Below are 20,196 nucleotides of genomic sequence, written 5' to 3' on the forward strand. Positions count from 1 at the left end.
TCTGGGAGGCTTTCCTGTGGTCTAATGGAAGAGGCGAGCAGCTGAGAAGCCAGGAGGCCAGTGATGAGGTTTCAGTGGTCAAAGGGGGAAAGAACAGAACCTGGTGGTGGCCTGGAGATGTCCAGGGAAGAGAAAATGCGAAGCTGCCTGGGAGATGAACGGCAGATCCCTGCAACAGATTGGAAGGGGGAGGAGAGAAGGTCATGGCAGAGTCAAGGATGACTGGAGCTCCCTGCCTGGGGAAAGGAAGGATGGCTGCGTTTTAGTTGCCAAGACAACAAGCCTCAGTGGCAGCCAGAGAGGCTACCGAGTCCCTCTCTGGGATTCTCCTGCTCTCGGTTATGTAGCACAGGCAGACTTCCTTCCACTTGGAAGTACGATATGCTGCTCTGTTACTCAAGGTGTGTTTATCACTGAAATGACTCACCCCCAATTGTACCAGAATGCTGTAGGCTGCAATCACGCTACACAAATTTTTCAGCATTGTTAATGGAAACAAATCTGCAACACCTAATCGAAACCCATTCCTAGGAAAGATAAATAAAAACATTCTAACCTTTAGCATTGTGCATAACTTTTTAAACACAGAGAACCCTACAGCAGAGATCTACCTTTCTGATGGAGAAGGCACTACATATTTTTCTTTGGAAACTAACGATAAATTAGAAAACATATATTTCTTCAAAGTATTAATTTTTAAAGCGGCCAAAATTGCTAACAACCAGGGAAAGTACTGATTTATAAATTATGTTCTCAGCATATAGTATATATTGTGAATTTGCATGCATATTAAATGCAAGTAACCAGAAGAGCATAATATTAAGGCTTCAAATTTATATGTGCAAAAGACAGTAAATTCTAACATTAAAATTCTTCCCAGAAAATATTAACTCCCCACATCCCATGTGACTGTCACATACTCAGCTGAGTAGTCTCACTGCAGAGCTTGAGAAGTCAACAACCTTGCTCAGGCAAAATCTGCATTCCCCATGCCCACCCCACTCACCAGGCAAAGCAGACAAGACCATCTGGCACCACCATGTGAGATGGAGGTTAGGTGCTAACATTGCCCAGCTTCTTATTTAATAATTTGACAGAAAATAAAATGCATCACAAAAACTACCACCACTGAATCACTAACAGAATCTTCGCCATTGAGGAAATGGGGCAAAATACAGCTGACTCTGCTCTTTCACTATAGTGAAAACAAGAGATTTATGATGGTAAAGTTCTGTGTGTCAACTTGGCTAGGCTCTGGTGCTCAGTTGTTTGGTCCAACACTAGTCTAGATGTTGCTGGAAAGGTATTTTATAGATGTGATTTGCATCCACAATCAGATGACTTTAGGTAAAGGAAATTACCCTGGATAATATGGATGGACCTCATTTAATCAGTTGAAGGCCACAAGAACAAAAACTGAGTTTCCAGGAGAAGGAATTCTGCCTCAAGACGGTAACAGTATGTTTCCAGCCTGCCAACTTGCCCTGCAGATTTCATACTCAAGGCTATAACACCACCTGTTACCTGAGTTTTAGACTACTGGCCTGCCCTACGGAGTTTAGACTTGCCAGTTCCCACATTTTCATGAGTCAATTCCTTAAAACAAATCTCTTATATATATGAGTGTATCATATCATAGAGGTGTGTGTGTGTGTATATATATGTCTTTAATATATAGATAGATTGTTTCTCTGGTGAACACTGATACAAGATCCAAAGGGATTTCATAATGTAGTTTTTGTTTAAATAACCCCACCACTTGGGAGTGCAGGATTTTCTTGAAGATTTCCTTTCTGATACCCACTTAAAGAATTTCCACAGTCAACTGTAAGGAGAATAAGAGTGAATGGTATTTGTAAAGGAGAAGGGGCTCGTGAAAATCTTTCTGGTGGCTGAAGATCTGCTTAGCTATGCCGGTTTGGGAGTTCACCTTGCTGTATTTATACTGTGAATTCTCTGTGGATGCTATGTCTTGAGGGATGGAACTGTCCCTTCAGTTACGTAAAGCCTAAAAACACAAAACAGACTGTCTGCTCTAATGAAGCAAATATCCACCTACATTCAGATCAAACAAATTCATGGGTTTTAATGTCACTCCAACCACTCCTCTGTTTTTGTTCCTTGGCCTTTTCCCAGAGCACTCACAGTATCTGCTCCAAGCCTCTGCTCCTCCCCCTCCTCACTCTCGCACGGAATGCTCCTCTGCACAGCCAGATCCAATTGTGTGTGTGCACAGATGAGCCCAGACCTGCGCTTCCCTCCCTGACCTCTAACTCTGATCATACTCCTTTATATACTGCCATATGGATGATCTTCTGGGAGTGGGTGGGACAGGGCAAGGGACATAACACATCCAAAACAGAATTCATCAGCTTAATACATCTCTATCTTTTGCAAACTGCTCCATTTCCACTGTTCCATGACTTATAAGCTGGGAAGAGAACTGACCTATTCCAACAGGTATTTGGAGATTTTGTGGGTAATCTCGTGGACACCCTTTTTGGTTTTTTGTGGTTTATTTATTTATTTATTTATTTTGGACTGGTGGAGATGGGAGTTGTTCTCCAAAGTAGCAATCCAGCCTTGACTTAAGTTCTCTGTAATGTCTCTTTATCTTCTGTCTTCTCCACCAATTCTGTCATCAAGTCCAATCCCTTCTTCCCCGTCTTCTGCAGTCATTCTTATCATGACAGCACCAACTGTCTTCTTCCTCTCTGAGCTATTTTATAACACACAGCAAGACTCATTTCCCCAAATGTCATTTTGATCATGTCACTTATTGGCAAATGTTCCAGATGTTTCTTCTTAAATTTCAACCCCAGATCTGCATGTCCACAGCTGACTCCCTTGACTCTCCTCTTCCGAGCTTATCCCTACACCCCCTGCACTCCCACCATGCTCTCCCCAACCCGCTACACCCACTCTGCTCTCCAAATAGCAGGACAAACCCTTTGTTCCCATCACCTCTCCCTTAATAGGTTCCTGCTCTCCTTTGAATCTCCACTCAGCAGATATCTCCGAACATTAATATGACACCTGCTCATTTCTCACTGGGAAAGTTCAAGAGCTGATAGCTTTCCTTGATCCCACCTTCCAAATAACTAGCTCACCATGGTTTTCTACCATTCCTGATTCCGAGCATAAGGTTTGGGCTGACATCCAAGAAATCCTAGGGCAAAAGGGTAGTGACTACCTGAGTAATCATTGTCTTGATTTCATCTGAAAGCATCCCAATTTTTACCTTTTCTCATAATGATGTCTCAAATGAGAAACCTCTCAAAACTTGACATTTCCTATCGGCAAATTCCCTTAGATTCATAAACTTATCCAAGCAAGTGTTATTATGCATGTGTATCAGAATACATTTCTCATTGTGATTTATGCACGTGTTACATATAGTTATGGATATATTTCTGGAAAATTGTTTTTTAAATATTTAATAGCCATTAAAGGCATAAAATAATACCCTGCTCCTTATGGAACAGTGAGAAGTCATTCTAGCACTTTTGCAAGTATTTGCAATTGTAATCAGTAATGCAGGCAGAAAGAATACCAATGTTTTTCAATCATCACTGGTAAAAATGTAAATTTTTAAAAATTAAGACTTTAAAGTTCACCTGCATTAATCTTCTGCTAATATAAGCCAGGACTATTTCCTAGGACTCTGAGTGGTTTAACATCAAGACATGTCACAGGCTTCGTCCAAATTATTCAATGCATACCATACATTATTCTGAACCTCTCAGAAGATGAAACAAGGAGAGGCAATGTAAGTGTCTGAAGAACAAAAGGAAAAATGAAGCACAGAGACCTCAGGCTAAAAGTATAAAACCCTTAAGAGGGTTTTAAGGACATACTAGAGGTCTGAAAAATGAGAACAAATCAGTAGGCCCATTAGCTAAGCAGCAAATTAAAGCACCATTGTTTCCAATTTCAGCCTTGAATATGGAAGACACCAAATGGACCGTGCTCTCAGTCCCCTCCACAAAAGAGTGTTCTCTGCCATGTATTCTCAAGTGCCTTTCTTTTTTAACCAGCTAATTTAGTGAAAAAATGACTATGAGTTTCCTAACTCTTCTCCTAAATCATTATTACTAACTTCCCTAGGAGCATGTTAAAGGGATAGCAGGAAAACAATCAATTGAAGTTTCAAAACACCAGCTATATTTCTCATTAATTTTCAACTTCTATTTTTCTTCTAATTAAAAATTGAAGTTTTCTATCTTCAGATTTATTGTTCTTTTCTTTACTTTAATCCTTGATGTAAAATATAGCATGTAGATAATCCGCAAACTGAATTTAAGACAAACTGCCTCTACCCTTAAGAAGTAGACCATATTCCGTAATTGTATACCTTTTGTCTTCTCATCCCTTGAAAACAGAGTTGAAAATAACTTTCTCCAATGTCTTGAGAAGGCAAAAAAAGATCTAATAAGACCGCGTAAGAGTTTTTTTTTAATTAGTTTGTATTTAAACCAATTTGTTCATGACATAGTTCAACTGCTAAATAGTATTAGGCCCAGAGATAACAGCTTTCAATTCTTTAAGTAATTATTTTGGAATTTGTTTCTACATCTGGAAATCAGAGCTTCCCAACTGGTAGGCCTTGGCACACTACTGTGCAATGAATTGGTTCCAGACATGCTAGGAGGTATGGATGCTCCTAGGTCACGGGGAATCAGATGGGGCCTGGGCTAGCTGGTGTCTTTGGGCAGGTCACATCTGGCCATCAGCTTCCCCAAGGTCCAGACACATGGTACTCAAGGCTCTGCTGAGAGGCATTAGAAACTCCCATGGACACCCACTTCAACAGGCAGCTACAGAAAGTACCACTACACTTTGTGCAGAAGCAGCCCATGTAACTGTTGGAGGAGTTTTTGTGCCAGGTATATAAGGTGCAGCTGGTTGAAGGTGGAGCTCCTGAAAGGTGTGTGTGGGGGGGGAATACAGTGGTAAAGCTACAAGTAGCAGCCCCCCAATGAGTATCAAATACTTCTTTCCATTTGAGTCTAATGTGTTTGTGTTTTTTTGTTTTGTTTTGTTTTGTTTTTAAGACAAGGTCTCACTCTGTCACCTAGGCTAGAGTGCAGTGGCATCATCATAGCTCACTGCAACCTCAAATTCCTGGGCTCAAGCAATCCTCCTGCCTCAGCCTCCCAAGTGGCTGGGACTATAGGCACACACCACCACACCAGACTAATTTTTCTACTTTTTGTAGAGATGGGGTCTCACTTTTGCTCAGGCTAGTCTCAAACTCCTGGCCTCAAGCAATCCTCCCACCTTGACCTCTCAGAGTGGTAGGATTACAGGCGTGAGCCATTGAGTCTGGCCATTGAGTCTAATGTGCTCTTGTACTGGTATCTAAGCTACCTATGGGGTGACTGCTCTAAAAATAATCACACATTTTACAAACTCAGGTCATATTATTATTTTTAATTATATCATAGGAAAAAATTCAATTGAATTGAAATCAATTGGAATTATCAGAGGACTGCATTTGCCTAGCAAAGAAGAGAGCTAAAACTATTGAATTTTTAAAATATAATTTTAACTGTTGTAGAACTTGGAATAGTGGTGAAATGCCTTGAATTTTTTAAAAATCACGAGTGTGGTATCCCACTGACAGTGACTAAGAAGAATTTGAAGAGACAATCATTGAGATCTTGATCAAAAATTGTGTTTAGTCATTTTAGGCACATAAGCAATATAAAAAGAGTTATGTGTATGAAAGCAAGCTCAGGTTTCTCATTTAAAATTTGGAAACTATTTTATTTGGAAATTTTAGATCTACTTAATATTCCCCAAATCGATGTCTCTAGTTCCACTATAATACATTATTTAATATCAGTTTCCATATATGCCGTAATGAAATAAAAATTTAGACACATTGATTTAAATAACATGTTTCTCTTACTTACTACTTCTTGGTTTTTCAATTTTAGGTATCATCTACTCACCTCCCAATGAGGAAGATAAGGGTTAGGTTTTTTTCATACACATGTGCATACCTTATGTTCCCATCCTCTCAGATGTACACTCTGATTTTGGTTAGATTAAATATCCACGTTTATATTATTAGAACTTTTGAGAGACTACTGGTGCTGAGTCATGCAATATTCTGTAACTACATCTCCTTTTCTGCATTACTTTTTGTCTTCCCTGGAGCTAATCATTGTTGTATTTAATTTGGGTCAGTTTCCTATGTACTTATCATGATGTTATCTCCAAAACCTCCCCTAGATTTGTAAGTCTCATCTCAGCACAAACACATTAGGCATTTAATCAATTTTCCCAACTTGAAGAACTCTCCCCTAAATCCCTCTACCCAGTTGATCCAATCAATTTAGACCAGTTGATCACTAGTCCTGCTGCACAGCTGTTATCTTGAGAGCTCTTTTGCCATCACCTTAGGAATTCTTCTCACCTGGCTCTTGTGTTGTTTCTGTCTTTCTATTAGTTTTCCCTATCACTTATTGAGCACATTCTAATGTTGTAAAGTTTCATGACGCTATATTGTTATTGTCTTGTAATCAGGAAACTCCTACTTTGGGGAAATTTTGTTGAATTATTCCTTTGATGGTTTTCTGTCCTCCATTTTCTAAATTGTCAATCTAGTGTTAATTGTTAGGCATACATATCAAAAATTAAATTTCTATTTTCTTATTTCTAAATTTCTTATTTTTTCTATGTTGTTTTCTATTCTTTCTCTTTTTACTCTACTTTCTAAGGAGTTTCCTTAACTTTATCTTCTAAACCTTATAAATGCTATTGTGTTTCATGGTTGTAATTTCATATCTTATCGGTCTGGAGACACTGATTATTTCTTTTTTAAGACTTCTTCCTACAAAGATTCTGTTTCCTTCAAGTGGCTTTTTTCTGTTTGCATGTTTTAGTTTCTGTCTCTCATGACAGGGACTTTCCTTAAATGTCTGATGATCCTTAGTTTGCTGATATTTAAGGGCAGGGTACTGGAAAGTGAACAGGAAGGTTGGCAGAAAGGGTTATTGATATAGGATTTATTTTAGGATTGTTCTGGCTGGGCCTGCCTTTGGGGAATCCCTGATGTCAGCATCTTTGAGTTTTATTTTTTAGGTTAGATTCCCAGAGAAGCTTCCTGGAGTCTCCTCCTAAGGCATCATCTTGGCTGCTCACAGGGTAAGTAGCAGGGAGAAGGTGCTGTGCTTCTTAGGATTTGATAAATCAATGTCATCCACTAGACTTCAAGACTATAGTGTACCTTTTTGAGGAAGATGCAGGGCAGGTGCTACGGAATTCTAGTCTGTCCACTCCTGCTCCTGACTCACTGCTGTTCACTCTCGAGAGAGAACAGGCTGGTCAAGACACCATGCCACAGCCTTGGCTTTTAAAGATGCTGGAAAAACGCCCGCGGAACCAGCAGTGGCAATTCACTGAATTAGAATTACCCTAACCAAACCCAATATAAAACCCCCAGAGAAGGTGTGTACTGACTTGATCAGAGGCAAAGGAAAAGAATCTCCAAGTGAAAGGTCCAGTTTGGATGCCTACCAAGACTCAATCCAAGGAAAACTCCTTCTAGTGAAGGTTCTAAGACATGGGATCACTCCCAGATGAGAATCCACAAGCGACTCATTGACTTTCTCAGTCCTTCTGAGATTGTTAAGCAGACCACTTCTATTGGTTTTGAGCCAGGAGTTGAGGTTGAAGTCACCACTGCAGATGTGTAAGTCAACTATTTTAATAAATTGGTTACAAGTTGTTTAAAAAGAAAAAGACAATATGATACTACCTTTAACTTTGCCAGATACTTCTCAATCCAGAAACCTTCTGTTTTATCATCTCTATAGAAAACGTAACTACCATCTCTCTTTTAGAGTGCAAGAAGGGCAGTTATGTGCTTGTATAAAATTGGAGAGCAGACCTGAACTTTCAACCAATAGTCCTAATCTTAATCCTATTTTCACCCTCACTCCCAGGTGTTCTTATTCCTGAGCTTTTGCATGGTTCATCAGTGTAAACTGGTCTACTTCTTCCTTTCTCCTCTGTCAGAACTCCACTTTCTCAGGTCTTCTAAGCAAGTTACTACTAATCTCTATATATTGGACAAGTGATTCCAAAATGCTGTGGCTGTTCCCTCATTTCTTTGTTCTTACTGGTGTGTACCTTTTTAAAAACTCCCTTAAACCTTATTTCAATGGAGTTTCCGGAAGGGCCAGGAACTAACACGTGTATTCATCTTTAAGCCGAAACCTCTCAATCACCTTCCATCCTTTTATACTGACATTGGAATGGGATTACTCATTTTGTTTTTCAACATTAAGCCGAGGCCCAATGTTCAGGGGAAACAGGAATTAGGGAAAACAGCCATTTTGGGATTTAGATGAAACTGAATTTAATAACTGCATGCTCTTATAAGCTAGTATATCTCATTGCCCTAACAATGTGTTGGGCACTGTGGGAAACAAAAATAAACATGTCCTTACTTCAGAACAGTCTCAGAAAGGCTAACTATTAAAGAGGTCCTTGAATTGATAATTAAGCAACAAAAAGGTACTAAGAGGGAAAAACTACCAGGCCAGGGAGTGGAATGGTTAGAGGCAAACTCAGTGCAGGGGAAAAGGGCTTCAACTCAGGGTTTTTAAAATCAAGTGTTACAGACATTGCTTCTGCAGAGTTTACATAATGTATATTAGATATAAAGTGATCAATTGATTGGGAAGTAAGATTTGTTTTATGCAGACTATGGCTCCTGGTATAAGATAAGAAACTCTTTTGCTTATAATAGAGCTGCTTTAAGTGTCTTTATTTCCTATTTCTCCCACAGTGGGTCATTAAGACATTGAAATAATTTTTTAAACTATCAGTTTAGTTCACTACAATCTTGTGAAATCGATACAGTAAAATGTACTTTTGCAGTGATGCTCAGTTGTAAAGCTATACCTGAGACTCTAGTCCCTGACGCCACTTATGCCACTGAAATAATTATCTTTATAACACAGTCTTTGATAATGCACAGCCCTGTTTTGTGGGGTTTTTTTTGTTTGTTTGTTTGTTTGTTTTTGAGACAGAGTCTCACTCTTGTTGCCCTGGCTAGAGTGAGTGCCGTGGCGTCATCCTAGCTCGCAGCAACCTCAAACTCCTGGGCTCAAGTGATCCTACTGCCTCAGCCTCCCGAGTAGCTGGGACTACAGGCATGCACCACCATGCCCGGCTAATTTTTTTTATTATATATTTTTAGTTGTCCAATTAATTTCTTTCTATTTTTAGTAGAGACGGGGTCTCGCTCTTGCTCAGGCTGATTTCGAACTCCTGAGCTCAAACAATCCGCCCGCCTCGGCCTCCCAGAGAGCTAGGATTACAGGCGTGAGCCACCGCGCCCGGCCTTGTTTTGTGTTTTTTTAAGACTGTAAAACCATTTAGTATTTCCAGAGGGTTGGGGTAGGGTGTAAGAGAAAGAGAAGCATTATTTTTTTTCAGCTGACTTTTTTAAAAATTGATTTTATTTTTTAGAACAGTTTTAGGTTTGCAGAAAATCTGAGTCCAAGGTAGAGACTTCCCATATACCCTCTGCTCCCATACATGCACAGCCTCCCCTACTATTATAATCTCCCACCAGAAGGGTACATTTACTGTAATTGATGAACCTACACAGACACATCATTCCCACCCAAAGTTCATAATTTACATTAGGGTTCACTGCTGGTGTTATACATCCTATGAGTTTGGATAAATATATAATGACATGTAGCCATTATTACAGTATCATACAGAGTAGTTTCACTGCCCTAAAAATCCCGTGCTCCATCTATTCAACCCTTCCCAATCCCCAAACCATGGGAAACACCGATCCTTTTACTGCCTCCATGGTTTTGCCTTTTCCAGAATGTCATATAGTTGGAATCATACAGTATGTAACCTTTTCAGATTGCCTGCTTTCACTAATGTGCATTTATAGTTCCTCCGTGTTTTTTCATGGCTTGATAAGCCTTTTTTTAAACACCCAATTCTATCGTCTGGATGTACTACAGTTTATTTATTCATTTACCTACTAAAGGACATCTTGGTTGTTTCCAAATTTTGGCAATTATGAATAAAGCTGCTGTAAATATTCAGGCACAGGGTTTTGTGTAGACCTAAGTTTTGAACCCAGTTGGATAAATACCAAGGAGCACAGTTACTGAATCATATGGTAAGAGTACATTTAGTTTCATAAGAAACTGCCAAACTGTTTTTCAAGGTGGCTGTACTATTTTGTCTTCCCAACAGCAATGAATCAGAGTTCCTGTTGCTCCACATTCCCACCAATATTTGGTGTTCTTAGTGTTATTGATTTTGGACATTCTATTAAAATGTGTAATGGTGTCTCATTGTTTTAACTTGCAATTCCCCAATGACATATGACATTTCAAAATATTTAAAAGTCACAGATGTTTTTGTTACATGGATACCCTCTATAAGGCTTAAGTCAGGGCTTTCAGCATGCTCATCACCAGAACAGTGTTCATTGTCCCCGACAAGTAAGTTTTTATCCCTCATCCCCTCCCAGCATCCCCCCTTCTTGGTTTCCAATATCTTTCACATCTGTTTGTATCTGTGTGTGCCCATCATTCAGCTCCCAATTATTAGAGAGTACGTGTGGTGTTTGTTTTTCCATTGCTGAGATATTTTGCTCAGGGTAGTGGTCTCCAGTTCCATTCAAGTTGCTGGAAAAGACATTAATTCATTCCTTTTTATAGCTAAGTAGTACTTCAGGGTATATATATATATACATACCACATTTTCTTAATCCACTCATGAATTGATGGGCACTTAGGTTGATTCCACATCTTTGCAATTGTGAATTGTGCTGCAATAAACATTCGAGTGCAGGTGTCTCTTTGATAAAATGAATTCTTTTCCTTTGATTAGATACTCAGTAGTGGGATTGCTGGATCAAATGGCATACTTTTATTTCTTTCAGGAATCTCCATACATGTTTATCATAAAGGTTGTAATAATATGCAGTCCCACCAACAGTGTATAAGCATTCCTCCCTCTCTGCATCCACACCAGCATCTGTTGTTTTTTTCACTTTTTAATAATAGCTATTCTGACAAGAATAAGGTGGTATCTCACTGTGGTTTTAATTTGCATTTCCCTGATTAGTGATGTTGAGCATTTCTTCATGTTTGTTTGGCCATTTCTCTTATCTTCTTTAGAAAAACTTCTGTTCATGTCTTTTGCCCACTTTATAATAGGGTTGTTCATTTTTTTCCTTGTTGATTTGTCTGAGTTCTTTGTAGATTCTGGATATTAGCCCTTTATTAGCCATATAGTTTGTGAATATTTTCTCCCATTCTGTAGGTTTTCTATTTACTCTCTTGATTATTTCCTTTGTCATGCAGAAGCTTCTTAATTTAATTAAATCCCATTTACTTATTTTTGTTGTTGCTGTATTTGCCGTTAGGGTCTTAGTCATAAAATTTTTGCCTAGGCTAATGTCTAGAAGAGTTTTTCCTATGTTTTCTTCTAGAATCTTTATGATTTCATGCCTTACACTTAAGTCTTTTATCCATCTTGAATTAATTTTTTTATATGGCGAGAGATAGGGGTATTGTTTCATTATTCTGCATGTGGCTATCCAGTTTTACCAGCACCCTTTATTAAATATGGCTTCCTATCCCCAGTGTACGTTGCTCTCTGCTATGTTGAAGTTCATAGTTAGTTGTAGCTACATGACTTTATTTCTGGGTTCTCTATTCTGTTACATTGGTCTATGTGTCTACCCTTATACAAGTACCATGCTGTTTTGGTTACTATAGCCTTGTAGTATAATTTGAAGTCAGGAAATGTGATGCTTCCAGATTTGTTCTTTTTGCTTAAGATTGCTTTGGCTATTAGGGCTCTTTTTTGGTTCCAAATGAAGCTTAGGATTATTTTTTCTAGATATGTGAAATATTACATTGGTATTTTTATGGGGATTGCACTGAATCTGTAAACCACTTGGGGTAGTATGGACATTTTGACAATGTTGAGTCTACCAATCAGTGAGCAAAGGATCTTTTTCTATTTGTTTTGTCACCTATAATTACTTTCATCAGTGTTTTGCAGTTCTCCTTATAGAGATCTTTCACTTTCTTGGTTAAGTATATTCCCAGGTATTTAATTTTCTTTATTTGTAGCTATTATAAATGGTATTGAGTTCTTGATATAACTCTCAGCTTGACTGATATTAGTATATAAAAATGCTACTGATTTGTGTACATTGATTTTTAACCTGAGACTTTGCTTAATTTATTTATCAAAGCCAGGAGTCTTCTGGTGGAGTCTTTAGGGTTTGGCAGACACAAGATCATATTGTTTGTGAAAAGTGATAGTTTGACCTCCTCTTTCCCAATTCATTAATAGATATCCTTTATTTCTTTCTCTTGCTTGACTGATCTGGCTAGGACTTCCAGTACTATGTTGAATAGAAGTGGTGACAGTGGGCACACTTGTCTTATTCCAGTTCTTAGAGGGAATGCTTTCAACTTTTTCCCACTGAGCATGATGTTGGCTGTGGATTTGTCATATGTGGCCTTTATAATGCTGAGGTATGTTCATTCTATGTCTAGTTTGTTGAGGGTTTTTATCACGAAAGGGTGGACTTAGTAGAATTTCTTTTTTGCATCTATTGAGATGATCATATGGTCTGTTTATGCTTCTGTTTATGTGATGAATCCTGATTATTGATATGCATATGTTATACCATCCTTGCATACCTATGACGAAACCCACTTGATCAGGGTGAATTATCTTTTTGATGTGCTGTTGAATTCAGTTTTCTAGTATTTTGTTGAGGATTTTTGCACCTATGTTCATAAGGGATATTGGCCTGTAGTTTTGGATTTTTATGGTGTCCTTTCCTGGCTTTGATATCTGGGTGATACTGGCTTCATAGAATCAGTTAAGGGGGATTCCCACCTTCTTGATGTTATGGAATAATTTCTGTAGGATAGGTACTAGTTCTTTGTAGGTCTGGTATAATTAGGCTGTGAGTCCCACACCTAGGGCTTATTTTGTTAGGATATTTTTTAATTACTGCTTTAATCTTGCTGCTCATTATTGGTATGTTCAAAATTTCTATTTCTTCCTGATTGAGTCTTAGGAGGTTGTGTGTTTTCAGGAATTTTTCCATTTCTTCTACATATTCCAGTGTGCGTGTGGAGAGGTTTTCTTAGTATTCATGGATGATATTTTGTATTTCTGTGGTATCAGTTATAATGTCTCCTTTTCATTTTTGATTGAGCTTATTTGAGTCCTTTCTCTTCTATTTCTGGTTAATCTGTCTAGTGGTCATCGATTTTATCTTTTCAAAGAGTCGACTTTTTGTTTTATTGATCCTTTATATTTTTTGTTTGTTTGTTTGTTTCAATTTCATTCAGTTCTGCTCTGAGCTTTGTTATTTCTTCTCTTCTGCTGGCTTTAGGTTTAGTTTACACTTCTTTTTCTAGTTCCTTGAAATATGACATTAGGTTGTTAATTTGTAATCTTTCTGTCTATTTGATGTAGACATTTAATACTATGAACTTTCCCTTTACAACTGCTTTTACCGTATCCCATAGATTTTGATAGCTTGTGTCCCCTTTGTCATTTAGTTTGAGGAATTTTTGATTTCTATCTTTATTTCATCATCGATCCAAGGATCATTCAGCAGTAAATTGTTTAATTTCCATAACTTTGTGTAGATTTGAGTGTTTCTCTTGGAATTGATTTCTAGTTTTATTTCACTGTGTTCTGAGAAGATACTTGGAATGATTTCAATTTTTTTAAATATGCTGAGACTTGTTTTATGGCCTAAGATATGATCAGTCTTGGAGAATGTCCCATGTGCTGATGAGAAGAATATATATTCAGTAGTTTTTGGATATAATATTCTGTAAATGTCTGTTAAGTTCATTTGTTCTAGAGTCCCATCTAAGTCCAATGTTTCTTTATTGAATTTCTCCTTCAATGATCTGTCCAGCTCTTTCAGTGAAGTCCCTGGCAGTTATTATGCTACTGTGCATTTCTTTGCTTAGTTCTAGTAGAATTTGCTTTATGAGTCTGGAAGCTCCTGTGTTAGGTGTATATATTATATATTTAAGATTGTTATATCTTCTTGTTGAATTGTTCCCTTTGCCATTATATAATGACCATCGTCTTTTTTTTTTTACCATTGTTGATCATATTTCATCTGATATGAGAATAGGTATACCTGCTCACTTTTGGTTTCTATTTGTATGGAATATTTTTTTCCATCCCTTTACCTTGAGTTTGTGTGAGTCCTTGAGAGTTAGATGTGTTTCTTAGAGACAGCATGTATTTCTTGGAGGTTTTTTTCCATCCATTAAGCCAGTCTATGTCTTTTAAGTGGGGCATTAAGACTGTTCACATTCAGTGTTAGTATTGATGTGTGAGATATTGTTCTGTTCATCATGCTGGATGATACCTTGTTGCTTTGTTTTCCCTCATGTAATACTGATTTATAAGAGCTGTGAGCTTTAACTTTTGGATGCTCTTACACTGGTGGGTATCTCTTGTGTTTTCCAGGTATAATGTAGTTCTGAGTATTTCTTATAGGGTAGCTCTAATAGTTACAAATTCCTTCAGTGTTTGCTTGTCTGGAAAAGTCCTTATTTCTACATCATTTATAAAACATAGTTTTGCAGAATACAAAATTTTTGGTTGGCAGTTGTTCTGCTTAAGAAGACTAAAAATGGGGCCCCAATTCCTTCTGGCTTGTAAAGTCTCCACTGAAAGTCTGCTGTTAGCCTAATGGGTTTTCTTTTGTAAGTTAGTTGTTGCTCTCATCTTCCTGCTTATAGAATTTTTTCCTCCTTTTTGACTTTGGCCAAGTTGATGACTATGTGTCTGGGCAATGTCCTATTTGCCATGAATCTTCCCAGTATTTAATGATCATCTTGTATCTGGATATCTGAATCTCTGATGATACCAGGGAAATTTTCCTCAACAATTCCCTCAAATAAGTTTTTCATGCTGTTTGCTTTTCTTCCTTACTCTCACACACCTATAATTCATATATTGTTTCACTTCAGTAGTCCCATATTTCTATGAGTGATTGTTCATTATTCTTTATTCTTTTTTCTGCATCTTTGACTGATTGGGTTAGTTCAAGAGCTTTGTATTCAAGCTCTCAAATTTGCTTCATCTAATCTTTTGCTGAAGCTTTCTGTTGTAGTTTGAAATTCTCTAAATAACTTTCATTTCTTTAAATTATGCTATATCCTTTCTTTGTTGTCCAGCCCTTTAGTGACTTTTTCATTTTTTTATTGATATCCTGAAACATTTTTTTTGGCTTCTTTGTGTTTGTTTTCAGCTTTCTTTCAATCCCATTTATCTCATTTGCCATCCATATTCTAAATTCCATTTCTGACATTTTGACAATTTCCTTTTGGTTGGAGTCCACTGCTATAGATCCATTTTGATCCCTTTAGGGTGTTGAACTAGCTTGTTCATTCATGTTGTTATAGTTCTTTTGCTGGTTTCTTCTCCTCTAAAACCCCTTCTCTCAGCTTAGGACAGACAGGTTTGCAGCATACCTATTCTCCTTTGCTGGGAACTCAACTACTCAGTGAGAATAAGGAGAGGTCCGTAGATGGTGCTTTTGGGACCTACTCTGGAAAACTGACCTGGCAGGGGAGGGGCAGATGCATTGAAAGACTGTGATACAGCTAATCTGTGTTGTCTTGTTCCCCTGTGATAGTCACAATCCAATCCTGTGCTAAATGATCTTTGTGCAGAGTAGAGAGTGGTTCCCCATGCTACTGTTGGAAGCTCAGGTTGGAGTCTGGGCGAGTCACTCTCCATGAGGTTGGCATTGCAGGAGATTGCTCTACCTTGGTTTCCCTGTGGCTGTGCGAGGCTATCTAGGCATAGTTGTGGGTGTTGGAGCTCAAGGTTTTTGCTCTAACTGGGTCCAGATGCAATAGTGGCTCAAGGCTGGAGGGTCACTGGTGGTGTATTGGACTGTGAGGGCAGTTCCCATTAGGCAACTGGTGGGAGCCATGGGGATGAAGCTACAGGGACCGGCAGCAGCACTGGAGCTTCAGGGGTGAGTCTGCAGGTCTTGGCTGTGGCACTAGATCCTTGGGTATGAGGCTATAGGGCCCAACAGCACCAGGGTAGCCTTGGAGCTGGGGATGTGGGTCCCGGCTGCAGCGCTCAGCCTTGGAGGTGGGGCCCACGGCAACAGGGTAGTTTCAGAGCCGGGGCCACGGGCCCAGCAATGACACTGGAGCCTCGGGGGCATAACCACAGGGCCCAGGGACAGTGGGGGAGCCTTGGTGCTTGGGCTGTGGAGCCTGATGGCAACAGGGGATCCTGGGAGCTGGAACCTTGGGGATGGAACCATGTGACCAGGCAGTGGTGCTGGAACCTCAGGAATCGGCAACAGTGCAAGAACCACAGGTACGGAGCCACGGGGCTGAGTGGTAGCTTGGGGATCACAGGGCTGAGGATGCAGGGCCGAGCTGCTGGAGATCTGGGGCCCTCCTCTGCCCAGGTCTCATGGAGGCAGCCACCGCAGGACTTCTCAGGTGGTATCTGTGGCACCCGATCTGTTCAGATCCCCCATGGGGGGAGGAATGCTTGGCTCCTCATCATGGGACGTGCAAAAGTATCCACTCTCCCTGCTGTCTCCCCGGCCAGCTGGGGTAATGCGAAGGTGGCTGTAGTGAAGCTGAGCCTGTGTAGACCTACAGCTGTGGACCTGAGAGCTCAGAATGGTGTTTGTTGCAGTAACCCGGGAATGGAAGCCACCAGGTCCCTGATGTGCCCACTCTCTGGTTCAATGTTGCTGCACAGACTCCGGGCAGCTCCCTGATCAGTCCAGAGGTCTGCAGTGGTAGTGGGGACCCCTCACGGCTCTGGTAGCAGTGTCCATAGGGGTAGCATGGTGCCCAAGGGTTCTCTCCTCCCATCCTTCCCCACATGTGGATACCTCCCCAGGTTCCTTCTGATCTGGCTGAGTGGATCACCCCGTCACCTCCTCCTTCACTCTGAGTGTCCCCCATCACTTCTCTGATGATTCACAATTCTCTTTCCCAGAAGGCTCATCCATAGATAGGCATCCACCTGCAACTTCCAATCTTCTCCTTAAGAGGCATGTGTGGGCTGCTTCTAGTCTGCCAACTTGCCTCTCTATTCCAAAAAACAAACTATTGAATGTAAATGAAGATTTTCCTGGTAGACAATGGCAGGCTTCCTGAGCAGGTTAGAAATGGCTTGACGAATTGGGCAGCAACAATGGTGTGACGAGAAGTGCTTGATAATGCACAGTTTTAAAGACTGTAACTATTGCCTGAAGCAGAGCTGACTTTAATTGGATGGATATAGGTATGAGAAGAAGGATTCCAAGCAGAAGATTCTGCATGTTCAAAAATATAATGGCAGAGTGAAGAGATAAATCTGTCTTCTCCAGCAGGTCTGGGCAGGGCACTGGTGGAGGCGAAGTATGGATAGCACCAAAGTCTGAACACAAAAGCCATTAGTGGGGAAAGGGCCCTAAAGTACAATGAGCCTGCAACTTTGCAGACAAAGAAGAGACGTTGACGTTTTCTGAATAGGGAATAATGTCATCACAGTGATATTTCAAAAAATATAATCTGTCAATGCTGTATAGGGCAGAAAGTTTGGTCACAGCAAACAGTTGAGACACTAAATAATCCACAGATCCAAGGTCACATGAAGCTGGACTCCCTGGCAGTAAAAATGTGAGAGAACTCACTTCAGAGCAAGAATCAATGAAATTGAGTAATCTACATTGACAGTACTATAGATAGAGACAGTCAAGTAAAAGGAATGGGACTCAATGAATACAGATAAAAGGACTTACACCAAAATAGTTTTTAAACTAAATCCATGATATCCTTTGGCTTTCAATTCAAGAAACATTTACTGAGTATCTACTATGAGTAAGGCATACAGTCTTTTCTCATCATTTGTCTCATTATCTTAGGAGCTGAATGTAAAAAATTCCAGTTAATTGATTTCACAGACTGATTGATGTTCTTCTGTAAGAACAACAGATTGATTTTTTTATAGAGAGCAATACTAATTCTTCCATCATGTCCTCCTTTTTCTGTGCACATGGCCCAATCGACTTTAGGGCCAACTCAATGCGAAAGCAGAAGAAAGGCATTAAGAGAACAAGGTCCATTAGGCCCAATATTGCCTCAATTACTTTAATTCCATTATTCCTGTTCATATTACTTCTTTAATCAATAACTCTTTGCAGTTGTTCATGTTTACCCCTTTCAAAATCACAACTAATAGGATTACGGTCTTTTGTGCTCAGTGGCAACAGAGTTTCATAAATATATTTCTGAATTTGTGATTGTCTCCAGATCTGTAACTGAGAAGTCTGAAATTGAATCAAGTTTTCCAGAGGCCACTTTATATAATAATGCAGAGCTTCATAATGCAATATAGGTGCTTTTACCTGCTATGTCATTTGTCACTCACTGTCAAAGACAATCACATATGCTGAATGGCTTCCTAGGTGTCTTCTTCCTGTGTCCCAACCTTAGGGTAGTTTAACTGATTTTGAAACGGGATCTCTTTTCCGTACATATTTCTGCCTTTTGTTTAATGTAGTCCCTCCACCTTCACTGACCATTATTCTGCCCTGCAAATGTTTCATGTGGACGACTGCCTCTTCCACATGACAATTAATCAATCCCTCAGTTCCACCTCTGTAACAGCCTTACAAATTAAAGGCACCCTGTTTCGCTCCATTCTTTTCACAAACATCAGTGCAGTGTCTACCACATGCAAGAAGCTTCGCTTTTGGCATAAAGAGGATACTAAGGTATGTAGCCCTTCCCCTCAACATGTGAGTGGTCCTTCCGAGAGTGTTATAAAAATAACTTGTGATAGAAAGAAGCAGGTGAAAATTGTGATATGAGAAATCTGCTGAAAATTCCCCTGGAATTCACAAACGCTGAAATCACTCATGAGTAGAGAAAAGTTCTCCTAAAGGATATGAATTTCAGTGAGATCTTGAAGGATGGGAGGATTTTGAAAACGGAAGCTAAGAGAGGAAAGTAACAATTGTATATAAGAAGCAAAGCCAGAAAATCTAGCTGAGCAAATGATTTAACAGAATAAATAAAAGAGAGAAAAGGCCTGAATTCCCCTTGGAAGCAGTGAGACCAGAGCGAGGGTCACAGGGGAGGGGTTTGTCAGGATTTAAGCACTTTTTAATACATGCTCCTCGCACGAAGCAGGATGAACTGAAGGCAACTGCAATTTGTTGACCTGAGACGGAAAGGAAGCCTCAGCAACATGTCAGGCGATCGTCAAGACTGATCTCTGTCTTCCTGTAGAGCCTCCTCTAGCCTCACTCCCCTCTTCCCACTTGATGCTCCAGCAACGCCCAGACAACATGGAGCACACAAACATGTCCTGCCCCTCACACCTCTCTGCTAACCCACCCTCTGTGTCCTTTGGGATGTTCTCTCCCCACCACACTGATCAGCCTAGCAGTTTTCTATTCCTTCCAATCTCCGTTGAAATGTAATCTTTTCCATAAAGCATTTCTTAACTCCCCCAAGCCCATTTTTGGTTGCTGTTTCCTACACGAAACGTACATTTAATCTATAGCTCCATCATAGGAATGCATTTTACATGACTATTTCCCACCTAAATTATAATATACTAGATGTTTTTCCCAGAACAATCTTTGGCACATGTCCAAAGGGCTATACAAGAACGTATGAATGAATGAACAACCGAACGAACAAACTGAATGGTTGTATGAACAAACAAACAAAAGAAAAAAGAAAATCCGGAAAAGGGCAGTCACACATGAAAAGGAAAAGGTGAGCAAAAATACGAAAGAATTACAGAAATCTGACGAGCTTAGTGGTAGCTAAATATAGAGGAGGGAACAGATGGAGGAGAATGTCAACCTTCTGCGTTCCCTGTCAGAAGCCACTGCTCTTCTTCATAACTTTTATATTATCAGCTCCTAAGCAGTTAACATAAACCCACGCATTTAAACGAAACAAAGAAGGAAGCATCAGAGAGAGAGAGAGCAAAAGAGACAGAAGAACCCAGGGAAAGCAGACACTAAGATTCCTATTTCAACTTATTCGTGTGAAAAAATTTCCTGAGACAGTCTGATAGAATCTTGATTCAAAGTATAATTTCTTTAGTTAAAATACTTTCCATATTATCATAAATATACTCTAATTT

General features: G+C 39.5%; 2 protein-coding genes across 2 annotated transcripts in view; one reads left to right on the forward strand and one right to left on the reverse strand.

The window, feature by feature from the left end:
- ENOX1 (ecto-NOX disulfide-thiol exchanger 1) overlaps positions 1-20,196 on the reverse strand; it is a 609,648-nt gene that overhangs the window by 479,341 nt on the left and 110,111 nt on the right. The gene's annotated exons all lie outside the window — the stretch shown is intronic.
- LOC105813516 overlaps positions 155-20,196 on the forward strand; it is a 130,058-nt gene continuing 110,016 nt past the window's right edge. Inside the window, 5 exon segments of the mRNA XM_012648247.1 lie at positions 155-401; positions 7,322-7,481; positions 7,483-7,533; positions 7,535-7,702; positions 18,595-18,808. Coding sequence (XP_012503701.1) covers positions 155-401; positions 7,322-7,481; positions 7,483-7,533; positions 7,535-7,702; positions 18,595-18,808 — 840 coding nt within the window.

This window comes from Propithecus coquereli, unplaced genomic scaffold, assembly GCF_000956105.1.
Source record: "Propithecus coquereli isolate 6110/MARCELLA unplaced genomic scaffold, Pcoq_1.0 Scaffold11, whole genome shotgun sequence".
Taxonomy (NCBI): Eukaryota; Metazoa; Chordata; class Mammalia; order Primates; family Indriidae; genus Propithecus; species Propithecus coquereli.